Source organism: Zophobas morio, unplaced genomic scaffold, assembly GCF_036711695.1.
Source record: "Zophobas morio isolate AGI-343-1 ecotype UQ-CSIRO unplaced genomic scaffold, CSIRO_AGI_Zmor_V1 ptg000054l, whole genome shotgun sequence".
Taxonomy (NCBI): domain Eukaryota; kingdom Metazoa; phylum Arthropoda; class Insecta; order Coleoptera; family Tenebrionidae; genus Zophobas; species Zophobas morio.
Window position 1 is genome coordinate 2,462,156 of NW_026972159.1, and position 26,978 is coordinate 2,489,133.

A 26,978-nucleotide genomic window follows, 5' to 3' on the forward strand; every position below is an offset into this window, starting at 1 on the left:
GAATCAACTGGAAATGTTATTGGCCATTTGGGAGATTGCGAGTATGCTTACATGTGGCTGATGGATTTGAGGTTGGCGAAGGTGCCTTCAGGGATCATCGAGATTTCGTTACCATGAAGGGACCTAAAACCCGAATTTTTGCAACAACGAACTTAATCAAGGTACCCCCATTGTTTAAGTATATTATAGTTGGACAACCTATATGGACAATCACTTTCCCATGTAGAAAAGAATGAACATATATTTTACATCTCACTCGCTTCACTATGAAGTGGCGGTACCTTACGAAAGGGAGTAAAAATAGTCTATAAGCACGTGATTGTTATTATTATTATTATTACATATGTAATATATTGTAATATGTAACGCAGTAAATCCTCGAAATCGAATGATAAAAAAATCAAAAAAATAAAAATTGGAAAATCTAAAATTTAAAAATCGAGAAATTGAACAATCGGTTAATTCAAAAATCCAAACATCGAAAAACTGGAAAATCGAAAAATAAAAAAAATTGGACAATCGAAAATTTAAAAATTCCGAAAATTGAAAAATTGAAATATAGAAGAACCGAAAACTCAAAATATCGAAAAAAACTAATAATTTAAAAATTGAAAAGTTAAAATTGAGAAATCGAAAAACTGAAAAATCACAAAATTGAACGAAATATCCAAAAATTAGGAAATTAAAAAATTGAGAAACAGAAAAGTCAAAAAAGCAGAGTCGAAAAATCGCAAACTTAAAAAATCGAAAAATTGAAAAATCAAAAACCTGAATAATCGAAAAATTGAAGAACTGAAGAACTGAAAAATCAACGAATAGAGAAGTCGAAAATTGAAAAAATTGGAAAATTGAAAAATCGGATAAATCAAAAATCGAAACATCGAAAAATCAAGAAACCGAAAAGCAAAAAATCGAAAAACCAACAAATCGAAAAATGGAAACATCGTAAAATTCAAAAAGCGAGAGATTGAACAGTCAAAACATCGAAACATCCGAATCTCAATAAATTGAGATCTCAAATAATTTAAAAATTCGGAAATTTGAAAACTTAAAATATAGAACTGGAAACTCGAGAAACCGAAAAATCCAGAAATTTAAAAATTAAAATATGGAAAAGTTGAAAAATTGAGAAATTGAAATATAAAACAGTCGAAAAATTGAAAAATCGAAAGTATAAAAAATGAAAAACTGAAAATCCAAAAATAAAAAATCGAAAATTTAGAAGTCGAAAAATCGAAGAATCGAAGTATTGAAAAGCATCAAAACTGAAAGAAAATCCAAAAATTGAGAAATCGAAAAACCACGAAAGCGAAGTCGAAAAATCGAAGAATTGAAGAACTGAAAAATCGAGAGAAGTGGGAAAATCAAAAATAGAAAAATTTAAATACTGAAGAACTGAAAAGTCAAAAAATCGAGAAATCGAAAAATCTAAAATTCAAAACATTGAAAAGTTAAAATATCCTAAAACTGAAAAATGGAGAAATCCAAACATCAAAAAATCAAAAAAATAAAAATTCGAAAATCTAAAATTTAAAAATCGAAAAACTGAAAAATCAACGAATAGAGAAGTCGAAAATTGAAAAAATTGGAAAATTGAAAAATCGGATAAATCAAAAATCGAAAAACCAACAAATCGAAAAATGGAAACACCGTAAAATTCAAAAATTGAGACATCGAGAAATCGAACAATCAAAAGACCAAAAAATCTAGTAGTGGAAAAATTGAAAAATTGGGAAACCGAAATAGGCCAAAAATATGGAAAAATTGATAAAGCGAGAGATTGAACAGTCAAAACATCGAAGCATCCGAATCTCAATAAATTGAGATCTCAAAAAATTTAAAAATTCGGAAATTTGAAAACTTAAAATATAGAACTAGAAACTCGAGAAACCGAAAAATCCAGAAATTTAAAAATTAAAATATGGAAAAGTTGAAAAATTGAGAAATTGAAATATAAAACAATCGAAAAATTGAAAAATCGAAAGTATAAAAAATGAAAAACTGAAAATCCAAAAATAAAAAATCGAAAATTTAGAAGTCGAAAAATCGAAGAATCGAAGTATTGAAAAGTAGCAAAACTGAAAGAAAATCCAAAAATTGAGAAATCGAAAAACCACTAAAGCGAAGTCGAAAAATCGAAGAATTGAAGAACTGAAAAAGCGGGAGAAGTAGGAAAATCAAAAATAGAAAAATTTAAATTCTGAAGAACTGAAAAGTCAAAAAATCGAGAAATCAAAAAATCTAAAATTTAAAACATTGAAAAGTTAAAATATCCTAAAACTGAAAAATGGAGAAATCCAAACATCAAAAAATCAAAAAAATAAAAATTCGAAAATCTAAAATTTAAAAATCGAAAAACTGAAAAATCAACTAATAGAGAAGTCGAAAATTGAAAAAATTGGAAAATTGAAAAGTCGGATAAATCAAAAATCGAAACATCGAAAAATCGAGAAACCGAAAAGCAAAAAATCGAAAAATGGAAACATCGTAAAATTCAAAAATTGAGATATCGAGAAATCGAAAAATCAAAAGACCAAAAAATCTAGTAGTGGAAAAAATGAAAAATTGGGAAACCGAAATAGGCCAAAAATATGGAAAAATTGATAAAGCGAGAGATTGAACAATGAAAACATCGAAACATCCGAATCTCAATAAATTGAGATCTCAAAAAATTTAAAAATTCGGAAATTTGAAAAATTAAAATATAGAACTGGAAATTCGAGAGACCGAAAAATCCAGAAATTTAAAAATTAAAATATGAAAAAGTAGAAAAATTGAGAAATTGAAATCTAAAACAATCGAAAAATTGAAAAATCGAAAGTATAAAAAATGAAAAACTGAAAATCCAAAAATAAAAAATCGAAAATTTAGAAGTCGAAAAATCGAAGAATCGAAGTATTGAAAAGTATCAAAACTGAAAGAAAATCCAAAAATTGAGAAATCGAAAAACCACCAAAGCGAATTCGAAAAATCGAAGAATTGAAGAAATGAAAAATCGAGAGAAGTGGGAAAATCAAAAATAGAAAAATTTAAATACTGAAGAACTGAAAAGTCAAAAAATCGAGAAATCGAAAAATCTAAAATTTAAAACATTGAAAAGTTAAAATTTCCTAAAACTGAAAAATGGAGAAATCCAAACATCAAAAAATCAAAAAAATAAAAATTCGAAAATCTAAAATTTAAAAATCGAAAAACTGAAAAATCAACGAATAGAGAAGTCGAAAATTGAAAAAATTGGAAAATTGAAAAATTGGATAAATCAAAAATCGAAACATCGAAAAATCGAGAATCCGAAAAGCAAAAAATCCAAAAACCAACAAATCGAAAAATCGAAACATCGTAAAATTCAAAAATTGAGACATCGAGAAATCGAAAAATCAAAAGACCAAAAAATCTAGTAGTGGAAAAATTGAAAAATTGGGAAACCGAAATAGGCCAAAAATATGGAAAAATTGATAAAGCGAGAGATTGAACAATCAAAACATCGAAACATCCGAATCTCAATAAATTGAGATCTCAAAAAATTTAAAAATTCGGAAATTTGAAAACTTAAAATATAGAAAAGTTGAAAAATTGAGAAATTGAAATATAAAACAATCGAAAAATTGAAAAATCGAAAGTATAAAAAATGAAAAACTGAAAATCCAAAAATAAAAAATCGAAAATTTAGAAGTCGAAAAATCGAAGAATCGAAGTATTGAAGAGTATCAAAACTGAAAGAAAATCCAAAAATTGAGAAATCGAAAAACCACTAAAGCGAAGTCGAAAAATCGAAGAATTGAAGAACTGAAAAATCGAGAGAAGTGGGAAAATCAAAAATAGAAAAATTTAAATACTGAAGAACTGAAAAGTCAAAAAATCGAGAAATCGAAAAATCTAAAATTTAAAACATTGAAAAGTTAAAATATCCTAAAACTGAAAAATGGAGAAATCCAAACATCAAAAAAAATAAAAATTCGAAAATCTAAAATTTAAAAATCGAAAAACTGAAAAATCAACGAATAGAGAAGTCGAAAATTGAAAAAATTGGAAAATTGAAAAATCGGATAAATCAAAAATCGAAACATCGAAAAATCGAGAAACCGAAAAGCATAAAATCGAAAAACCAACAAATCGAAAAATGGAAACATCGTAAAATTCAAAAATTGAGACATCGAGAAATCGAAAAATCAAAAGACCAAAAAATCTAGTAGTGGAAAAATTGAAAAATTGGGAAACCGAAATAGGCCAAAAATATGGAAAAATTGATAAAGCGAGAGATTGAACAATCAAAACATCGAAACAATCGAATCTCAATAAATTGAGATCTCAAAAAATTTAAAAATTCGGAAATTTGAAAAATTAAAATATGGAAAAGTTGAAAAATTGAGAAATTGAAATATAAAACAATCGAAAAATTGAAAAATCGAAAATTTAGAAGTCGAGAAATCGAAGAATCGAAGTATTGAAAAGTATCAAAACTGAAAGAAAATCCAAAAATTGAGAAATCGAAAAACCACTCAAGCGAAGTCAAAAAATCGAAGAATTGAAGAACTGAAAAATCGGGAGAAGTGGGAAAATCAAAAATAGAAAAATTTAAATACTGAAGAACTGAAAAGTCAAAAAAATCGAGAAATCGAAAAATCTAAAATTTAAAACATTGAAAAGTTAAAATATCCTAAAACTGAAAAATGGAGAAATCCAAACATCAAAAAATCAAAAAAATAAAAATTCGAAAATCTAAAATTTAAAAATCGAAAAACTGAAAAATCAACGAATAGAGAAGTCGAAAATTGAAAAAATTGGAAAATTGAAAAATCGGATAAATCAAAAATCGAAACATCGAAAAATCGAGAAACCGAAAAGCAAAAAATCGAAAAACCAACAAATCGAAAAATGGAAACATCGTAAAATTCAAAAATTGAGACATCGAGAAATCGAAAAATCAAAAGACCAAAAAATCTAGTAGTGGAAAAATTGATAAAGCGAGAGATTGAACAATCAAAACATCGAAACATCCGAATCTCAATAAATTGAGGTCTCAAAAAATTTAAAAATTCGGAAATTTGAAAAATTAAAATATTGAACTGGAAACTCGAGAAACCGAAAAATCCAGAAATTTAAAAATTAAAATATAGAAAAGTTGAAATATTGAGAAATTGAAATATAAAACAATCGAAAAATTGAAAAATCGAAAGTATAAAAAATGAATAACTGAAAAATCAAAGAATCGAAGTATTGAAAAATATCAAAACTGAAATAAATGTCCAAAAATTGAGAAATCGAAAAACCAATAAAACGAAGTCGAAAAATCGAAGAATTGAAGAACTGAAAAATCGAGAGAAGTGGGAAAATCAAAAATAGCTTCTTTGAGAAATCAGAAAACTGAAAATTTAACGTAAAAATTTGAAAAATTGAAAAATTTAAATACTGAAGAACTGAAAAGTCAAAAAATCGAGAAATCGAAAAACCTAAAATTTAAAACATTGAACAATTAAAATATCGCAAAACTGAAGAATCGAGAAATCCAATTCAATTTAAAAAATTCAAAAATTCAAAAATCGGGACATTGAAAAATTGGAAAGTCCAGAAATTGAAAAGCTCAAAAGAAAAAAATCGAAAAACCGAGAAATCCAAAAATCGAAACATCGAAAAATTCAAAAACTGAGACATCGAGAAATCGAAAAAGTTAAAAATTGATAAATTGAGAAATTGAACAATCAAACCAACGAAACATCTGAATTCGATAAATTGAGAAATTAAAAAATTGAATAATCGAAAAATTTTAATAAAAGAAAAACTGGAAAATCGAAAATTGAAATTTAAAAAATCGAAAAATTGAAATATAGAAGAACTGAAAACTCGAGATATCGAAAAACCTAGAATTTTAAAAAATGAAATATTAAAACATCGAAGAGTTGAAAAATTGAGAAATCGAGGTATAAAACAGTCGCAGAATTGAAAAATCTAAAGTTTACAATAAATTGAAAATCCAAAAAGTAAAAAATCGAGAAATCAAAAAAAATCCATCAATTCAAAAATCGAAAAGTCGAAAAATTGAAATATTGATAATCTCATATCTGAAAGAAATATTCAAAAAATTGAGAAATAAAAAAATTGGAAAATTGAGAAATCGAAAATCTAAAAAAGCAAAATCGAAAAATTGAAGAATTGAAGATGTGAAAAATCGAAAAACCGAAAATTTAGAAACGTGAAAATTTGAAAAATTGAAATATTTAAAAACCGTAAAATTGAAGAGGACAAAAATGGAGAAATCGTATTATTGAAACATCGAAAAATAAAAAATCGAGAAATGGAAAATTTGAAGAATGGAAGCATTGGAAAAGCCCAAAATTGAAATCTTGAAAAATTGAGACATTTAAAGTTGAAAAATCGAGAAGTCGAAAAGCCGAAAAATCTCACTATTTAGGCGAAGTAAAATTTGTATTAGGTTGTCCAACTATAATATACTTAAGCAATGGTACCACTTACAGAATCCGTAAGGATTTTAGTCCCGTTAGGGCGCTTCGTTGCACGCATTGTAACTTATTGTAACTAATAATCAAAGTGGACAGTTTCGACAAGTTGGCGAAGGTGTAGTTGGATAACATCCCGATTTTGTTACTACTGAGATCCCTGGAAAATTTTAATGACAAGAGTTAATTTTCACGATCGCGGTACTTACAATCTCGTCAAAGACTTCAAGTGACTTATTCTATCGGCTTGGATCGTGGTGATTTCGTTGATGTCTAGGTACAGTTCGGACGTCTCGGGTGGTATCCCTCTGGGTATTTCGGTGAGTTTGGCTCTAGAGCACCTCACCACAGTCCCGGTACACGAACACTTCGGTGGACAGTAGTTTTCACCCAAACAACCCTGGTCGTTGTCACTCGTACACTTGAATTCGTTTTTGGGTAGTTCTTTAATTGGGACGTCTTTGACTCGTGCAGGCCCCGCACATTTGGGCGGGGAACCACTAAGGCCTTTATTTTTTAACCACTCGGAAAACCACGCCAGGTGGCAGTTGCACATGAAAGGGTTTTGCATCAGGTTCCTACAACATATAGTAGCAAGTGTTTGCAAAGTTGGTACACTTACAAAGTGTGCAGTGACGTCAAATGGTCGAAGGACCCCGGCATGACGCAAGTGATTTGGTTGTTATTTAGAGAGAGTACTTTCAAGCTGTGAAGTCCCAAAAACATTTTGTTGTGTATTTCCAAAAATTTGTTCTCGGAGAGAAGCCTGGAACGACAGGTTTAAACAAAATACAACAATTGGATTAGACATACAATTCGTAAATTCGGGACGCTCCTTCGAAGGAATTTTCCTCGATTCCTGTAATCTGGTTCCTGCGAAGGTCCAGCCGGATTAGGTTTGGTAGTCGTCCGAAGAGCCCGTCCGATTTGATTCGACCCAGTTCGTTGTCGTGCAGCAACCTGAAACCCGATTCTTACCATTTCTAACATTATTGTTACCCTACTTACAGTTCCGTGGTATACAAAGGTACGTCCCGTGGTATTTCTTTTAACCCTCGCCCGGAACAATCCACCACGGTACCATCGCAGCTGCACCCAGATGGACACGCGTTGTCTATCAGACATTCCCCAGCGAACCTCGTCCGGAATTCCTCTTGACCTGCAACCGCCACATCGTCACACCGCCCCCAAATTCGGTCAAAATGATCGTTAATGTGATGTATGATTGTTAACAGAAAAATGGACACCATTGCCACTGATAGAAGTGGAGGTGCTTACCCTTACATTTAAACTTTTCATCCTTCAAGGCTTCAATCCTGCGCCTTTGCATCCGTTTCGGGGATTCACAGCGGGCGCCCGAAGTCTCAATCGGGTTTCTATGAAGGTATTCGGCGAGCCATTTTAGGTTACAGTCGCAGATGAAAGGGTTACGCGCTAGGTGTCTACAATAAAATTTTTAGAGTAATTTTAGTGGAATCAGAAACTACTTACAAGGTTTGGATGCTGCGTAACGGGTCGAAACTGCCGTTGGCCAAAGATTGGATATTATTGTCGTAGAGAGACCTAGAACAGGTAACTAGTAATTAATTTTTTGTTTATGATTTGAGTACTTACAGGAGACTGAGGTTGTGCAAATCGCGAAACGTGTCTTTTCGTATGCAGGAGATTTCGTTGGCGTTTAAAAGCCTGAAACGACTATATAAAGAAGTGTTATCTGATTTAGTAAGAACTTACAGGAGTTGAAGCGACACCAGACCTTGAAAAACTCCAGCTGGCAGATCTTTGATTTTATTGCCATAGAGGACGCTGAAATTCATCATTAAACCGAGAATCATGAAGTTTGTTGTACTTACAGGGTTGTGAGAGCCTTTAAACCTTGAAATGCATCCGGGGCTATTTTAGATATTTTGTTGTTACTTATATCTCTAAAAAGTACGTGTTAAGACAAGTCTGTATTTATTAAAGGCCACTTACATTCGTCGCAACCGTTTGTGGGCAGCGAAAGCCTTGGCCGGAATTTCGCTAATTTCGTTAATTTCCAGACGCCTGTAAGTCAAAATTCAATTAAATTACGAATTAATTAAGTAATTAGTTGCCCAGGTGGGCTATAAAATGTTTAATTGTGTTTTGATTGGCTCAGCGGGAGCGCCTCTGGATCAATGCCAAGAAACAGCTCCACAGGAACAAAAATTATGTGCTGGGTATGTCTTGATTGCCATACCCCACAGGGCGGTTAACCCAATGTGCTATTAAGTAGCAAGCACCCTTTTTTGATTCGAACAACACCCGTTTCCTTTTAAAAGCTAAAGCGTACGTCACCCGTGCGTGAGATGCGCCTGCAGCGCCATCTCTCGCGGCCGCACCCAACTAAGCCCTCGAATCGATAAACACGCTTACAATTCCGTCGTCCCTTCCGGAAGATGATCCGGAACTTTGCTGAGTCCTTTTTCCCGGCAATCCACGATTCCGTCCGCACAGCGACAAGGGTGAGGACACTGGGGTTCGCCGATGCATTCGCCGTTGATGGCTCGTTCGGCCAGGCCTGGAACAGTTCCCGGATTTTTTACTAAGGATGCGAATTAATCCGGGGAAAAAAGGAGCGCGTGGTGGGTAATCAACAGGTTGGATGACTGGTTGCCGGCTTACGGGCGCGCGGTGAGCCGGATTGAGTGGTCAAGGACGTTTTAGAGGAGCGTGGGTTACGTTGTAAATAAATAAATAATACAAGATTAGAACTTTGTTTCATTTGGTTTTAGTTCCCCAGTAGTGTGTCGGGGTTTCTTTAGTAAAAAAATGTTTAAGAATGCGTTTATGAGAGTTTTTTTTTTTTTCGTTGGAAATAAGCACATTATCTGAATTATTGCTACATTTTATTGGACATTTTGTTAAATATTTAATGACGAAATTAAATTAAACATTTATTGGAATAATTCATTTACAACTATTAAAAACCTGCTTAAATATTTATCACAGAGCGGCTATTATTGACGTATACCACGTGTTTCGGCTGCATGATATCAAAATTAGGATCATTACGTAGTATATTTAATATATGTTTTATTGGAAATTATGACTACGGGGAAATATAGATTGCCGCGTTCGCCTTTGACTCATACCGCAAACTTTCAATAATAATAATAAACAGTAACTGACAATTTTAAATTGCACGTAAATTTCCAAAATGAAGTAAAAAAATGGTCGAAAAATTGAAAAATGAAGAAACCGGAATATCGAAGAATTGAAAAATCTATTTATAATTTTCCAATATTTAGATTTTTCAAATTAAGATTTTTCATTTTTCGATTTGCAATTTTTCGTTTGGGTTTATTATTTTCTTTATTTTCAATTTTTCATTGTACTGATTATATAATTTTTGTTTTTTTTGACGTGAAACGAAAAAAAAGCGAATTAAAAAAGTGAAAAAGAAAAATCAGGCGAAACCAGTGGGAAAAAACGACCAAGAAAAAAAAGCGAAAAGAAGTCCACAACAAAGTGCAACATAAGTGAAAAGGTAGAAATAAGATGATAAAAAAAAGGCAAAAAATGCTACAAAAAGGCGATAAGAAAGACTAGAAAAAGAAGTAGTAAAAATAAAAAAAAATGTTAAATCGAAATAGTAAAAAATTGTGATAAACAAATAGAAAAATGTGAAAATTTAAAAAAATCGTAAAATTGAAAAATTGAAGTATCTATAAACTGAAAAATGGAGAAAATGAAAAAAAAAACCTGATAAATCGAAAAGCCCAAAAATCGGACAATCGAAATATCAAGAAATCGAAACATTCAAATATAGAAAATTCGGGGAACTGAAAAATCTAAAAATCGAGACACCTGAAAATGTAAAATACAACAAATCGGAAATTAAATTGTCGAAAAATTGAAGAATCGAAAATTGAAAAATCGAGGAATCGATGCATCAAATGTTGAAAAACTGGGAAGAAAAAAAATCGAACTAAAAAATCGCAAAATTTAAGAATCGAAATGTTGAAAAATCCCAAAACTGATCGCAAATTTATAAATGGAAAAATCCAAAACATAAAAATCAAAGAAAAACCGGAGAATCAAAAAACTGATATTTCGAGAAATCGAAAAGTTGAAAGATAGAAATTTTAAAAGTCGAAAAATTAAAAAAGCAAAAACGTGAAAATGGAAATATTGAAGAATTGAAAAACTGAAAAATCGAGAAGTCGAGACGTCGCGCAATCGAAACTTTGAAAAGTTGAGAAATCGGGAAATGGGAAAATAAAAAACCGAAAAATCTAAAACTGGAAAATTTAAAAAATCAACAAAATCGAAAAATCGATTACTCGAGAAATCGAAAGTTTAGAAACCCAAAAAATGAAAAATTGAAAATTGAACAATTGGAGAATTGAAAAATAAAAATTCAAGAAATCGAAAATTAGAAAAATATGCCAAATTGAATAGAAAAATCGAAAAGAAAGAATCAAATAATAAAAACATGCTAAAAATGGGGACAGAAATGGCTATAGAAGAAAGAAAAAAAAACAAGAAATAAAAGACGATAAAAGTGGTATAGAAAAGGGGGGACGAAAAAAAAGTGAAAAGAGCAGGTGAAAAAAGTGGGAAAAAACGACACAGAACGACGAAAGAAAAAGGGCGACACAAATGACTAAATGTTGAAAACTTGAGAAATTTGAAAAATCGAGAAATCAAAAAATCGGAAAATTGACAATTGAAAAACTGAAAAATTGAGAAATTGAAAATTCCCAAAACTGAAATCTCGAAAAATTGGAAAATCGAACAATTGAACATTGAAAAATTGGAAGATCTGTCAATAAAAAAGCTGAAAAGCTGAAAAATTGAAAAACCTAGAAATTGGAAAATCAGAACATCCAAAAATAGGGAAATCGAAACGTCGAATAAAAGAAATATGTAGCATAAAATCGAAAAATTAAAAATTTATAAAAAACGATAAATCGAAAAATCAAAAAATTGGTCGAAAGTTGCTTCAACAGAACTTCCCTCGCTCCTGCAGTAGAATGAAACATCCAATCAGATTTAGGAATTGAATTCGTTAGCATGGAAATTTTACAAGTTTTTACAAGATTAATAGAGGCAAAATCAGTCTTATCTTAGCAAGTTCTAGCCCCGCCCACCCGCCCGCTATTTTCTCAAAGGATATGTCATTTGCCAAAATAAGTCTTATCTTAGCAAGTAGTAGCCCCACCCACCCGCCCTCAGTTTTCTCAGTCGGTATGTTATTTTCCAAAATAAGTCTTATCTTAGCAAGGACTAGCCCCGCCCACCCGCCCTCTATTTTTTTAAAAGGTATGTCATTTGCCAAAATGCAGTATGTATTTGCTAAGATAAAACTGATTTTGGCAATGATATAATTCTGTGAGGAAATAGAGGGTGGGTGGGTGGGGCTAGTACTTGCTAAGATAAAACTGATTTTAGCAGATGTCAAACCCCCGAAGAAAATAGAGGACGGGTGGGCGGATCTAGTCCTTGCTAAGATAAGACTAATTTTGGAAAATCACATATCCTCTGAGAAAATAAGAGGCAAATCTAAAAAATAGGAATGCAATGATAAATCACGAGTAAAAACTCATCATATTTTGCACATTTTGGGTAGAATTTATTCGGCAAAATTTTGAGATCACGTCATAAATTTCTTGGGGGAAATAAACAGATATATTTGATTACATAGTTGCAATAACAATTTTGCAATTCTTGATTTATTCAATAAAATAAAATGATTCATTCATTAATTTTTTTGAGTCACCCTGTATAATCAAATCTAAAAAATATGAATGCAATGATAAATTATAAGTACAGACTGATCATATTTTGCACATTTTAGATAGGATTTATTCGACAAAATTTTGAGCTGACGTCATCATTTTTTTGGAGGGGATAAGTAAACATATTTTGATTAAAAATTTATTATGCTTATCATAGCTTTAAAATATTTATTAGCAAACTCAAAGATTTTAAAAATCAAAAAACTGAAAACTGAAGTTTCGAAACAATCGAAACTTAAAAAACATCGAAAAGCCAAAAATTTTGAAAATTGAAAATAAAAATCCAGAAATTGAAAACTTCCCAAAACTGAAAAATGGAAAAATTGAACAATCGAAAGAGTAAAATATTGATAAATTGAAAAATCTCAAAACTGAAATCTCGAGAAATTCGGAAATCGAACAACTGAATATTGAAAAATTGGAAGATCTATCAATAGAAAAGCTGAAAAATGAAAAACCCAGAAATCGGAAAATCAAAACATTATAAGATCGAGAAAAAAATATATGTAGCATAAAATCGAAAAATTAAAAATTTAAAAATTGGAAAATTTAAAATTTATCAAAATCGATAAATCGAAAAATCAAAAAATTGAAAAACCGAAAAATCGGGAAATTGAACAATCCAAAAATCCAAACATCGAACTCTTGATAAATGCAGAATGGAAAAATAGAAAAATTAAAAACCAAAAAATTAAAAAATCGAGAAATCAAAAATTGAAAAATCGAAATATCGAGAAATCGAGCAATCGAAAAATTGAAACATCTAATATCGATCAGTTGAGATATCAAAGAATTTTAAAAATTGAAAAATTCAAAATCGAAACACTGAAAAATAGGAAAATTTAAAAATCGAAAAATTGCAACATCCACAAATGCAAAGATTTTAAAAATCGAAAAACTGAAAAACTGAAGTATCAAAATCCGAAAAGTTGAAAAATTGAGCAATCGAAAAATCAAAAACTTTGAAAATTGGAAAAAAATTGAAAAATAAAAATCCAGAAATTGAAAACTTCCCAAAATTGAACAATCGAAAAAGTGAAAAGTTGATAAATTGCAAAATCCCAAAACTGAAATTTCGAGAAATTGGGAAATCGAACAATTGAGTATTGAAAAATGGAAGATTTATCAATAGAAAAGCTGAAAAATTGAAAAACCTAGAAATCGGAAAATCAAGACACCATAAGATCGAGAAAAAATATATGTAGCATGAAATCGAAAAATTAGAAAATTTAAAATTTATAAAAATTGATAAATCGAAAACTAAAAAAATTGAAAAACCGAAAAATCGGGAAATTGAACAATCCAAAAATCCAGACATCGAACGCTTGGTAAATGCAGAATCGCAAAATAGAAAAATTAAAACAGCGAAAAATTAAAAAATCGAAAAATTGGAAAATTAACAATTGAAAAATTGGAAATTTTAAATTTACAAAAATCGAAAAATCAAAAAATGAAAAACCGAAAAATCGGGAAATTGAACAATCCAAAAATCTAAACATCGAACTCTTTATAAATGCAGAATCGAAAAATAGAAAAATTAAAAACCGAAAAATTAAAAAGTCGAGAAATCAAAAATTGAAAAATCGAAATATCGAGAAATCGAAAAATTGGAACATCCAATATCTATAAATCGAGATATTAAAAAATTTTAAAAATTGAAAAATTGAAAAACCGAAACGCTGAAAAATAGGAAAATTTAAAACTCGAAAAATTCCAACATCGACAAACTCAAAGATTTTAAAAATCGAAAAACTGAAAACTGAAGTATCAAAATACGAAAGTGGAGAAATTGAACATTGGAAAAATGAAAAATTTTGAAAATCGAAAAATAAAAATCCGGAAATTGAAAACTTCCCAAAGCTGAAAAATCGAAAAATTGGAAGAAATCGTAAAGCATAAAAGTCGAAAAATCAAAACATTGAAAGATCGAAAACTCGAGAAATAGATAAACTGAAAAATCGGAAAATCGAAAAAGCATAAAATCAAAAAATCGAAAGATTAAAAATTGAAAAATTAATATGTCGACAAACAGAAGAATCGAAAAATTAAAACTAGAACTCATAAAATTCGACCAAAATATGACTTCTAGCTAGAGCTTGAAGGTTTCTTTGGTATTTTCGGGCCCGTAAGGTGTCCTGATAGGCTTGAAACCACAAGAAAACGCTTGAAAAGTAAAATTTCTGAAGTCTTTTAACGAATTTCTTGAATCCACAAACGCCAAAATGTGAAAAATTATCCGTCGCCCCTGAAATACAATAAAACAAATCCAACTTTTTCGAAAAATGATAAAATTTGATTATGCGAATTTTATTTTTGGTGAGAACCCTTATAAGTTCAAAAAAAGATATGTATGTAAGGTTAAAGTAAAAGTAAAGAAGATTCACACACCACAAGTGCAGGCCTATCTTATTTTATAAAATTAAAAAAAAACTTTATTATAAATTTTGGAAATGACGTCATCCCATTTGTGGTGGGGATGATTAGCCAAATTTTAATTAGCGTTTAACCATCTACTCGTACATGATATTCCTAATATACATGCAAAATATGACAGTAGTCGGTCCAGTAGTTTCGGAGATTACTGGTGTAATAAAAATACAGACACCAGAGAGACAGACAGACACACTTGTCTTGATAATGAACTCATCCGAAATCCTCAATTGAAAGATAAAAATTCTGTAGTTGTTGTCATACTTGTAACGTAAATGACTGCTGCCAAATTCTAAATCCTGTTATATTTGGGCCAATAAAAAAATAATACAAATTGTGTCGCTAGTAACTTAGTCTCTTGATGACATTACAAACTTTTCCACTCAAAGTGGGATTGATTTGATTTCAAGTTTACTAGTAAGTGTATCGCATTCGGAATATAATTCCATTATTGTAGTCTGCTTTTTGCAATATACGAAATCAAAGTTGGCCACTTAGTTACTTCTGTATCGTGACGTTTTTAAGTTGGTAATTAAGAAATTGCGACCTTTGGTGTATTTAAATAATTCTTAAATTGAGAAAACTTTAAGTACTCATTGTTCGTTAAAAAAATTCCAGCAAAATAGCAGGACAGTCATTAAACTGCAATGAAGAATTTTTTGTGGCTGCCTTGACCTTTGCCTGCATTACTGTTAAGTAGACTAAATACCGAGCAAATTAACCGTGACAGGCTTCAGAAATCTTGAAGTTCCTGTGGTTAACTTAACGTAAATTATAAAACGATGGACAATAAAACCTCGTCGAGTCGCTGTAATTAATGCATTTCTCGTGCCACCACTGATCTCAGTATGACTTGTTAACACTGTGTCGACAAGCAATCGATGATCAGTGTCGCCACTCCACCGCAGCAATCACAGTCAGCTCCGAACCACAACGTTTTTGCGCGCACTCACCCGAGCACTTGAAATCCTGCTCCTGCAGGTCGGCGATGTTCTGCCCTTTGAGGTGGTTGGGTGAATGACACCTGGTGTACTGGGCCAGTCGCGGCGAGTGCCTCAGGTACCTGGCCAGCCAAGACAATTGGCAATCGCAGTGGAGGAGGTTGTCGCTGAGTCGCAGCGTCCGCAGCCTGAACATGTTGCTAAACATATCTTTGCCGATCCACGTGAGGTTGTTGTTATTCAGAGTCCTGTTGACAGTAAATCGGGTTTATTAAAATTGATTCCGGGGACATCAAAGAGGCGTATTTACTTTGATAGTTTTGTGAAAGCGCTCTCTGTGAAGTCGACTTGCTTATTTTTAGAGGGTGGTTGATGTTTACCAACATGAGCGAAAGTGATGGTTAATTATTGTTATTAATTTCGTGAAATAAACACTTTCAGAGCGAGCCAAAAGCGTTTTTTCCAGATGTGAGGTTATTTCGGACGTTCTTTGCGAAGTTTAATTAGACGGAATGTCGTGGTTTTTTTCCGAGTAAATAAGGGATTACTCTAGTAGTATCGGTTCGCCAAATCGAGCGTATAGTCGGCGGCAAATGACCTCATTTATTGAAGCGGCTTTTTTATTCAATTTGCGCGAATTTCCCGAACAAAACCCTTTAATTAATAAACACCCTCAGTGGCGGTTTATGGTAATTTGGTGTTGAAATACATCATCTCTACTACCACTTGTGCACCGGAATACGCCGCTGCGGTCTGTTAAGGTCAGGTAAAACCGCTTAAATGTGCCTAAGAGACCACTAAAACGTGATCAACTCATCGCCGATATAATTCACATCGTGCGGCAAAAGGGAGGCAAGACCGGAGTTCTAGTCGATAAATTCCGGCGTCGATTCAAAATATAGCAATAAAACCTCGCCATTTTATTATGCAGTATAATAGTCTAGTAGCAAAAGTTCGATTTATTTGTACGAATTCAGTTATTCCATTAAAATTGTATGGCGAAGCTTTTCAGTTCCCGTTTAAAGCGGCTTTACGTCCAGCAGCCGATCGTTCGGATTATGATACACAGAATGCAATAAAGTGGACTGTAAGGATACATTGTGTGCGGCAATATAAGCCGGGATAATAGCAACAACGTAACTGCATTTAGGTGCAACAGGTGCATTAGGGCAGGTTATCGCTGAAAATGGACGCGTGCATATTAATACGGCTGGGGTTATTTCAGTTATGAATTGGCTTTGCCAAATTGCGCAGCGAGGAACCGTTTTTTTGAAACTAAGAGTTTTTCCCCCACAATCTCTATAAAGTAAAAACCAGTGGCGTAAAAACATTCTCGCAGTTTTATTGGCATGAATTTTTCAATTTTTCACTCTGAGTTTCTCGAGTTTTCAATTTTTAATTTTTCAGTTTCTGGATTTGCAATCTTTCGTTTCTGTTTTTTATTTTCTTTATTTTTACAATTTGTCGATTTTTAAATGTTTCCATTTTCTAATTTTTTGTTTTTTCAATTTCAATTGTTTTCATTTTTCTTGTTTCTTCAACGTTTAGGTTTTGCAATTTTTCGATTTAAAAGTTCTTTCCAGTTTCCATTTTTAAATTTTTCAGTTTTTTGATTTTCCAACTTTTGGATGTTTTAGTTTTTAGATTTTTTAATTTTGCATGTGTTCAATTATTCGGATTTTCAATATTCTGATTTTATGATTTTTCCTTTTTTCAATTTAAAATTTTTCAATTTTTGGATTTTTCGATTTCTCGATTTGCAATTCTTGGGTTTTTAACTTTGGATTTTTTTAATTTTTCGATTTTTCAATATTAGATTTTTTTCAATTTGATCATTTAAGGATTTTCCATTTCTTCAAGTTTTCGATTTGCAATTTTTCATTCCTGTTTTTTATTTCCTTTATTTTTACAATTTTTTAGATTTTTAAATGTTTCCATTTTCCAATTTTTGTTTTTTTCGATTCCAATTGTTTTCAATTTTTCTTTTCCTCAATGTTTGGATTTGCGATTTTTCAGTTTTGCATTTTTCTTGTTCCTTCAACGTTTAGATTTTGCAATTTTTCGCTTTAAAATTTCTCGAGTTTTCGTTTTTAAATTTTTCAATTTAAAATTTTTCAATTTTTGGATTTTTTGATTTCTCGACTTGCAATTTTTCAGTTTTCAATTTTTTTAATTTTTCGTTTCTTCAATTTTTGATTTGCCGTTTTCCTAGTTTTCATTTTTAAATTTTGCAGTTTTTTGATTTTCCAACTTCTGGATGTTTCAGTTTATAGATTTTTCAATTTTTCGATTTGCAGGTTTAAGAGTTTTCAATTTTTCATGTGTTCAATTTTTCGAGTTTTCACTGTTATCATTTTGATTTTTCTTTTTTCAAATTAAAATTTTTCAACTTTTAAATTTTTTATTTTTTCCTTTCTTCAATTTTTAATTTGCAATTTTCCTAGTTTTCATTTTTAAATTTTTCCGTTTTTTGATTTTCAACTTCTGAATGTCTCAGTTTATAGATTTTTCAATTTTTCGATTTGCAGGTTTAAGAGTTTTCAATTTTCCATGTGTTCAATTTAAATTTTTCGGTCACTGTTTTATTTCCTTTAATTTTTTAATTTTTCGAGTTTTCACTGTTCTCATTTTGATTTTTCCTTTTTCAAATTAAAATTTTTCAACTTTTAAATTTTTTATTTTTTGGTTTCTTTAATTTTTGATTTGCAATTTTCCTAGTTTTCATTTTTAATTTTTTGCAGTTTTTCGATTTGCAGTTTCATGTGTTCAATTTTTCGGTTTTCAATTTTTCAACTTTTAAATTGTTTTATTTTTCGTTTTTTCAATTTTAGATTTTCCAGTTTCATGTTTTTTCAATTTTTCGTTTTTTCAATTTTTAATTTGCAATTTTTCTAGTTTTCATTTTAAATATATAATAATGAAAATTATTTTAAAAAGTTTTCACTTTTTCAATTTTACGATTTTAGAATTTTCCATTTCTTCAGATTTTCGATTTGCAATTTTCCGTTTCGGTTTTTCATTTTCTTTATTTTTACAATTTTTCGATTTCTCAATGTTACTATTTTATAATTTTTTGTTTTTTCAATTTCAATTTTATCAATTTTTTTTGCTTCAATTGTTCTATTGGAATTTTTCAGTTTTCATTTTTTTTTGTTTTTTCTATTTACGACAGTTTTCATTTTTAAATTCTTGAGATTTTCGATTTTCCAACGTTTGGAAGTTTTAATTTTTAGACTGCCATTTTTTAGATTTTTCAGTGTCTTGATTTTCCAATTTTTCGTTTCAATTTTTGCATGTTTTAGTTTTTACATTTTACAATTTTTCAATTTTTAGATTTTTAAATTTTTCATGTCTTCAATTTTTCGGGTTTTCAATCTTCTGATCCCATGATTTTTCCTTTTTCCAATTTAAAATTTTTGGATTTTTCGATTTGCAATTTTTCAAGATTTTTAAATTTTTTTTGTGTTCAATTTTTCGGGTTTTCAATCTTCTGATTCTATGATTTTTCCTTTTTCTAATTTCAAATTTTTGAATTTTTTAATTTTCCGATATGCAGTTCAGAGATTTCAATTTTTAGATTTTTCAATTTTTCATGTGTTCAATTTTTCCGGTGTTCAATCTTCTGATTCTATGATTTTTCCTTTTTCCAATTTCAAATTTTTGAATTTTTGGATTTTTCGATTTGCAATTTTTCGGTTATCAATTTTTGAAGTTTTAAATTTTTTAATTTTTAGTTTTTTCAATTTTAGATTGTTCAGTTTCTCGATTTTCCAATTTTTCGTTTTTTCAATTTTTCATGTGTTCAATTTTTCGGGTTTTCAATATTCTGATTTTTTGATTTTTCCTTTTTTCAATTTAAAATGTTTGAATTTTTGGATTTTTCGATTTGCAATTTTTCGGTTATCAATTTTCAAATTTTAAATTTTTTAATTTTTAGTTTTTTCAATTTTAGATTGTTCAGTTTCTCGATTTTCTAATTTTTCGTTTTTTCAATTTTTAGATGTTTTTGTTTTCAGATTTTTTAAGTTTCCGATATGCAGTTCAGAGATTTCAATTTTTAGATTTTTCAATTTTTCATGTGTACAATTTTTCCGGTTTTCAATCTTATTTTTGAAATCTTGGATTTTTCGGTTTCTCGGTTTTCAATTTTTCAAGTTTTAAATTTTTGAAGTTGTAGTTTTTTCTATTTTAGATTTTTCAGTTTCATTAAATTCAATTTCCCGATTCGATTTTTCATTTTCTTTATTTTTACAATTTTTCGATTTTTCGATGTTCCGATTTTATATTTTTTTGTTTTTTCAATTTTTTATATCTTCAATTTTTCTATTTGAAAATTTTCAATTTATCATTTTTTTTGTTTTTTAAATTTACGACAAGCAACCCTGCAAATTTTCATTTTAAAATTTTTCAGATTTTCGATTTTCTAACTTCTGGATATTACAATTTTTAGATTTTGCAATTTTTCGATTTACAATTTTTCGTATTGGTGTTTCATTTTGTCAATGTTCTAATTTAATAGTTTTCCTTTTTTTTTCAATGTAAAATCTTTGTTTTTGGATCTATTGATTTTTTTTATTTAAAATTTTTCGGTTTTCAATTTTCCGATTTTTCAAGTTTTTTAGACTTTTAATTTTTCAGTTTTAGATTTTTCAGTTTCCCGATTTTCCAATTTTTCATTTCTTCAATTTTTGATGTTTTAGTTTTTATTTCATTTCTTCAGATCTTCGATTTGCAATTTCCCGTTTCGGTCTTTCATTTTCTTTATTTTTACAATTTTTCGATTTTTCAATGTTCAGATTTTATAATTTTTTGTTTTTCAATCTCAGATTTTTCAATTTTTCATTTCTTAAATTTTTCGATCTGCAATTTTTCAGTTTTTCACTTTTTTTTTCTTCAATTTACGACAAGCAACTCTTCTAGTTTTCAGTTTTTAGATGTTACAATTTTTCAATTTGGTTTTTAACTTTTTCAATGTTCTAATTTAATTTTTTTTTTTCAACGTGAAATCTTTCAGTTTTTGGATTTTTCAATTTTTTTACTTAAAATTTGTCGTTTTTAAATTTTCAGATTTTTAATTTTCCATTTCTTCAATTTTCGATTTGCAATTTTTAAATATGTAATAATAATTATAATTTTTAAAATGTTGCATTTTTTCGATTTTAGGATTTTAGCATTCTTCCGTGTTTTAATCAATAGATTTTAAAACTTTTATCATTGATTCGATTTTTAATTTTTCAATTTTTCGACAGCTTTTCGACTTTACAATTTTGACAATTCTATAATTTTTCGGTTTTACAAATTTCGGGTTTCTTTTTTCCAATTTTTTAATTCATTATTTTTTCGATTTTAAAGTTTCTTCGGTTTGGTGTTTCAGTTTTTCGTTTCTTCAGTTTTTCGATTTTTTAGATTTCGGTCTTTAATTTTTCGATTTTTCAACTTTTCGACTAAAAAAGTATAAAGTGAAAACCTTGAAAAATCTAAACATTGAAAATTAAAGAAATCGAAAAAACGGATAATTGGAAATCCAATAATTGCAAAATTGAAGATTGAAAATTCGAAAAATTTGAAAAAAACGAAAAATTGTGATTAAAAATCGGGAAAATAAAAATCAATAACGTGAAAAATTGAAAAATCGAAAAATTAAAAAATTTGGAAGTCGGGAAACTGAAAAAGTTTAAAAATGAAAGTTGAAACGAAAAATGATGAAACCGAAACATTGAAAATTGGTAAAATTGGAAAATTAAAGACAATGAAAAGAGGGAAAACTGTGATAGCAATAAGTTGTAAAATCTATGAAAAAGGAAAAACGAAAAATCGTGATATCAAAAATTGGTCGAAGCTTAGTGAATCCAAATTTTTCGAAAAATTACAAAATTTAGCGAATTTTATTTTTAATGATAACCTTTATGCGCTTGTTTCAGGTGAATTTTTCCATTACAAAATTTAGTGATGACGACATCAACTTTTTTGGAAGGATACGTGCATCAATTTGGATAATGCTGTGTATATAATAATATAAAACTAATAATAACAGTACTGTTTTCCAAATTTTGGGGAAAATGGAGTTAAGTTGTTCTTGATTTCAATACAATAATCTGTCTCTTTCATATTTTTTTTGAGTCACCGTGTATACGTAATTCTTAAAACTATAAGTGCACAGAGAGATAGACGGAAACGGGGACCAGTTTTTTCGTACTCTAGAGTTCATGAAACGTCGAGAAAACATGAAAGTGACAGTTGCCCGATGGACTCGATTACCTACTACACTTCCTTAGCTTATGTTCAACAAGTAAAAAGGTCGAAAATTGCATAAATATAAATAATTCGTTACGTCTGCGTCAGCAGTTTGGAACTCATCAACGCTCAAGTGCACACGTCAAATTCTCCACGCATAAAAAGTTCCAGATGTGCGTAGGACAATCAAGATATTAACTGTACGACTCTTGTAAAAATTTCCAGTCGTGCGCGAATCGAAAGTGCGTTTGTCAAGATTCCGGTAAACGGTTTCCTCCGGCTTTGCCCGGAGCCCGATTTACCTACGTCGCAATACTTACAAAATTTCAAGATCCTTGAAGCTCCTCAAAGCCTGATCGTCGATGCACGTGATTCGATTATTGTCGAGTTGCCTGGAAGTAGAAAAATAAGTATCGTCGCAATCGGACGCAATTCACTTAACTCACAAATTTTTTATTGCCGTGATCCCCCTCAGGGTCTTCCTACCGATTACGGAGATCATGTTATGGCTGATATCCCTGGAAAAAACCAGAACGATCAGATAATTCCGCCGGTAATTTTCCCCCTATTAGCAAATGACTTTTTAGTATTAATCACGTTATAATCAAGTCAATCGAAGATGATCAGGACAAATTGCGGTAAATCAAAGTACGGCTAATGCGGGATTAGCATAATTGCACAGTTAGGGTCAGTATATCATGGATGACACTGATTGTAATGCAATCAGTGGGAAAAAGTTCGAGTTGAGAAGTTCTAGAGCTATTATAGGAAGCGATCGAAGCTGATGCGGTTAGACTTCGAGAAAGAAGAGTGATTTTTTAGACTCGAGTACTTACAATCGAAATAAATTAGGCGTAGTGGAAAACAAGTTGTCTGGAATGTGTCGAATATAATTTCCATTAAGCCGTCTACAAACAAAGAATTTTAGCTAAATTTTGTTTTCGTCTGACGGTCGCCACTTACAATCGCTCTAAATTTACAAGATCCTGAAAAGCGTCTCTTTCGATTGTGTGTATCTGGTTGTCTGTGAGTTGCCTGAAAAAACACACGTTTCAGCCACCCACTCGATCTCAGAGAGGTACAATCGGTCTTGGCATTTTTTTACTAGTGGTAGTTTATGTAGTTATTTTGTTTCACAACGTCACGCTAAAACCGATTTTGCCTCAGATCCCGGAGTAGCTCCTGACCGTCCTAAGGAATTAAAAACGAAAGCTCCGACTTACAGTATCCTCAGGTTTCCCAGGCTTTGGAAATCCGCTTCCAGCAGGACCGTGATGTTGTTTCCTTGCAAATCCCTGGAACAAAAAACCTCATCATAATTCCGCTCACAATTAAAATAAAAATCAAATTCCGGAGCCATTTCGTTCAATTAATTCGGTTTTGACAGAATAATTGGATTAAGCGGTTGCTGCTGGAGTGTAAAATAGACTTTATGGCTGGCTCTCGAAGGGCATTTCTTATGAAATGCATCCAGTTGGTATTCTTGACATGGCTCCCCTTTATTCAATTAAATCCCTCAATCAAATGCTCCGCCGTGTTGCTGTGTACAATCAACCGACTATTTTCAGGATAAATCACGGCAATCTGGGTGACTTTAGCAACAATGTTCCGGGAAACTTTGAAAGAATTCATTAATATTTCATGAATTATGTTGCGGCTTGATAGATTGGGGCTATTAATAATCTGAAGCGAAAAGTTTCTGCACTTTACTACCGCCGCTAATAATAACAGACGCGCTTTGTGGAGATACCGCGACGCGAGGTTGTCACTTCCGCCAATTAAAATCTCATGATGTTTGATGTGACAGAGGTAACATTAGCAGAGATGGGTCTTTTAGCACGTCAAGGATGTGGATGAGTGTCGGCGAAAAGATTCCGTGACGAAATTGACTCTAAATACTGTTTAGAGGTAGAATATAGTGTTGTTCTGATGGATAATGCGCTAAAATCGCAAAACACTTTTTATAGAATTCATCAATTTAGTCTGAATGTCTCAAATCTCGAAAGCGAACATATCAAACAAGTTGCGGTCAATCGAATATCACTTTTAATAAACAAGATTTATTGCTATTCGTCTCAAAAACAGATTAGGTATATTATAACTACAAAAATGGAAACAAAAGAAAAAGGAGATAAAAAAATACTTATAGGAGGGGATTTTAACGCAATATTGGGCGATAAGGGGACAAGAATAATAGATAAAGAAAAGGGAGAGAAAAGAGGATCAAAAGATAAAGCAAATAACAAAGAAGGGAAAATATTGTGGCAGATAATAGAAGAAATGGGATGGGAAATTTTGAATAGAAACAAGGAAGGAGATGAAGAAGGAGAATGGAAGTACGTAGGGGCGAGGGGAGAATCAATTATAGATTATGGGATTGTCAACGAAGAGGCGTGGGAAGAAATAGAGAGTTTCAAAGTGGGGGAAAGGGTAGAATCAGACCACATGCCTCTAGAAATAAAAATCAAAGGAAACGAGCAAGAGTACGAAAAACAAGAGAGAAGACACGAAAGAAAAGAATTAGAAAAAAGAATATGGGATGAAGAGGGAATTCAAAGATACAGAAGTAGACAAGGAAAAAAAGAAATTCGAAGTAAAATAAGATATAGAAGCTATGATGGTGGAACTGAGCAACCTAATTGCAGAAGCTACGCAAAAAAGAAAGATATACATATGGCAAGGGAGGGATAATGGATGGAACGGAGAATGTAGTGAGTTGAAGAGAAAAGCAAGGGAAAAATTAAGAAAATGGAAGAATAACAAGGGAAGGAAAGAAGAGTACCTAAAAGCAAGAGAGAATTATAGGAGAAAATGGGAAGAAAGAAAAAGAGAAAAACGAGAAGAAGAAGAGAAGACAATAAAGTCCCTGAAAACAGAAGAGCAAGTATGGAGATATATAAACAAGGAACAGAGAAGGAAGACTGAAATCAAAATACATGAATGGAAAACACACTTTATGGAATTATTGGGAGGTTGTGAGAAAAAATGCTGCAAAATAAATAAAGGAATCACAACGACGGAAGAAATGTGGAGAGGTTCGGAAATAACAAAAGATGAAATAGAAAGACAGATTGGAAGACTGAAAAGAGGAAAGGCACCAGGAGGGGATGGAATCCAGAACGAAGCGTGGATGTTCGGGACAGAAGACGTGAAAGAAAAGATATGGGAAGTGGTAAATGGAGTTTGGAAGGGAAAAGGGTTTCCTCGGCAGTGGAGAGAAGGTATAATAATCCCATTATTTAAAAAGGGGCAAAAAAGTGATGTGAAGAACTACCGAGGGATTACCTTGCTCAATACGGCGTACAAGATATATGCAATGATACTCGATGAGAGGTTACGAAAGGAGATGGAAGCAAGGGGTATATTACCAGACGGTCAGGCAGCGTTTAGGAAAGGAAGAGGTACTATGGACAATGTGTACATCCTGCGGCATTTAGTGGGAAGAGAAATAAGGAAAGAGGGTGGACGAATGTACGCATTGTTCATAGATTTCAAAGCAGCGTTTGATAGCGTGAATAGAGAGAAAATGTGGGAGTATTTGAGGAGAAAGGGAGTAGATGCATACTTGGTAACGAAAATGGAAGAAATATATGAAGAACAGTAAATACGGTGAGAGTGAATGGAATAGAGAGTGAGAGTTTTTATACAAATAGAGGAGTGAGACAAGGATGCCCACTCAGCCCCGCATGGTTTGCAGCTTATCTAGGAGATATAGATGAAATGTTCAGAAAAGCACAGACAGGAGGGGTGGTAGTCGGCAAAGAGAAAGTGTGGTCGTTGGCGTACGCAGATGATTTGGTGATTGTGGCAAAGAAAAGAGAATAAATGAAAACAATGATTAAAAGTTTCGAGAAGTGCGTACAAAAAACGGAATTGGAAGTGAATGTGCAAAAAACAAAAATGGTGGTGTTTGGGAAGAGAGTAATAAAGGAGAAGGAAGAGTGGGCATGGAGAGGGAAGAACATTGAACAGGTGAAAGAATTCCAGTGCTTAGGATATACATCAAAGAACAATAACTCAATTCAAGAAATGGTCCGAAAAGCGAACAAAGTGGTAGAAATAGTATGGGGAATAGGAGAGAGAAAATTTGGACATGATTATAAGAGAAGAATAATGATGTTTGATAGTTTGGTCAAAAGTGTATTCATGTACGGAGCTGAGATTTGGGGATGGAGGAAATATGAAGAAATAGAGAGAGTGCAAGAAAAATACTTGAAATGGACATTGGGATTGGAAAAGTATACGCCGGGGTATATAGTGAGAGAAGAAACAAAAAGGGAGAAAATGAGAGTGGAAGCGGGTAAAAGGGCGGTTGGATTTGAAGAGAAGTTCAGTGAGAGAGGTGATTGCAAAATATTGCAAGAATGTTGGAAAGAAATAAGAAAGGAAGGGAGAAAACATGTTTGGAACGAAAGGGACAAGTATTATGAAGGAAAGGGATATGCATGTGAAGAAATAGAGAGAATGAGAGAAATGGGAAGGAGTATGAAAGAAGAGTGTAAGAGATAAGGATATAGATAAGCAAGAACGTAGATCGAGAATATCGGAGTATAGATATAATGCAGACTATAGAAAAATAGTGAAGGATGAAGTACCAAAGTACACACACAGAGAGAGTATAAAGGAGAAAAGAATGATGGCGAGATTTAGGTGTGGAAATGAAAAGAAAGAGAATAATTTTTGGATGGATGAAACTGACAGAAGGTGTAGGATATGTTGGAGAGAGGGAGAAACAATAGAGCATATGCTGGAAGGATGTGAAGGATTGAGAGAATCGGAGGAAAGTAGGGAAGAAGTGCTAAACGAGGATGGAAGAGGACTGGACTGGATGAAAGAAGTATGGAAGATAAGGGAACTATGGCAAGGGGTGGGCAAGCAGAAAGAATAGAATATTTATTATATAACACTCGAATTTTTATTTTATTTTATTTTATTTATTTTTATTGTTATGGATTTATCTGAGGTAGATTAAGTTAATTTGTACCCCTACTGGGAATATTATTAAGCCTGTAAGGCAAATAATAAATTAATACTATACTATTATAACTACAAGGGCTTACGTTTTGCCTATTTTTCGTTATATGTTTAAACTTGTTTCCACAACAAGAAACTTAAAACATGTCTAAAATGGTAAATTACTAATAGAACCTTCT

At 31.3% G+C, this 26,978-nt stretch overlaps 1 protein-coding gene and 1 non-coding gene across 3 annotated transcripts in view; both read right to left on the minus strand.

Annotated features, from left to right (window-relative positions):
• Positions 1–26,978, minus strand: part of Sli (slit) — a 435,804-nt gene that overhangs the window by 10,815 nt on the left and 398,011 nt on the right. Inside the window, exons 3-21 of one of the 2 annotated variants that reach the window (XM_064074673.1) lie at positions 23,049–23,120; positions 22,789–22,860; positions 22,662–22,733; positions 22,272–22,343; positions 22,146–22,217; positions 15,604–15,839; positions 8,853–8,997; positions 8,430–8,501; positions 8,309–8,380; positions 8,190–8,261; positions 8,070–8,141; positions 7,947–8,018; positions 7,740–7,897; positions 7,464–7,614; positions 7,269–7,415; positions 7,078–7,221; positions 6,665–7,033; positions 6,472–6,615; positions 52–123 (exon numbers count right to left, since the gene is read on the minus strand). In XM_064074673.1, the coding sequence (XP_063930743.1) occupies positions 52–123; positions 6,472–6,615; positions 6,665–7,033; positions 7,078–7,221; positions 7,269–7,415; positions 7,464–7,614; positions 7,740–7,897; positions 7,947–8,018; positions 8,070–8,141; positions 8,190–8,261; positions 8,309–8,380; positions 8,430–8,501; positions 8,853–8,997; positions 15,604–15,839; positions 22,146–22,217; positions 22,272–22,343; positions 22,662–22,733; positions 22,789–22,860; positions 23,049–23,120 (2,286 nt within the window). Of the gene's footprint in view, positions 1–51; positions 124–6,471; positions 6,616–6,664; positions 7,034–7,077; positions 7,222–7,268; positions 7,416–7,463; positions 7,615–7,733; positions 7,898–7,946; positions 8,019–8,069; positions 8,142–8,189; positions 8,262–8,308; positions 8,381–8,429; positions 8,502–8,852; positions 8,998–15,603; positions 15,840–22,145; positions 22,218–22,271; positions 22,344–22,661; positions 22,734–22,788; positions 22,861–23,048; positions 23,121–26,978 lie in introns of both variants that reach the window. The other variant, XM_064074672.1, reaches the window with a different exon arrangement.
• LOC135142923 (U11 spliceosomal RNA) lies at positions 8,597–8,726 on the minus strand. Its single transcript, XR_010282640.1, has one exon. It is a non-coding gene; the product is annotated as a U11 spliceosomal RNA (small nuclear RNA).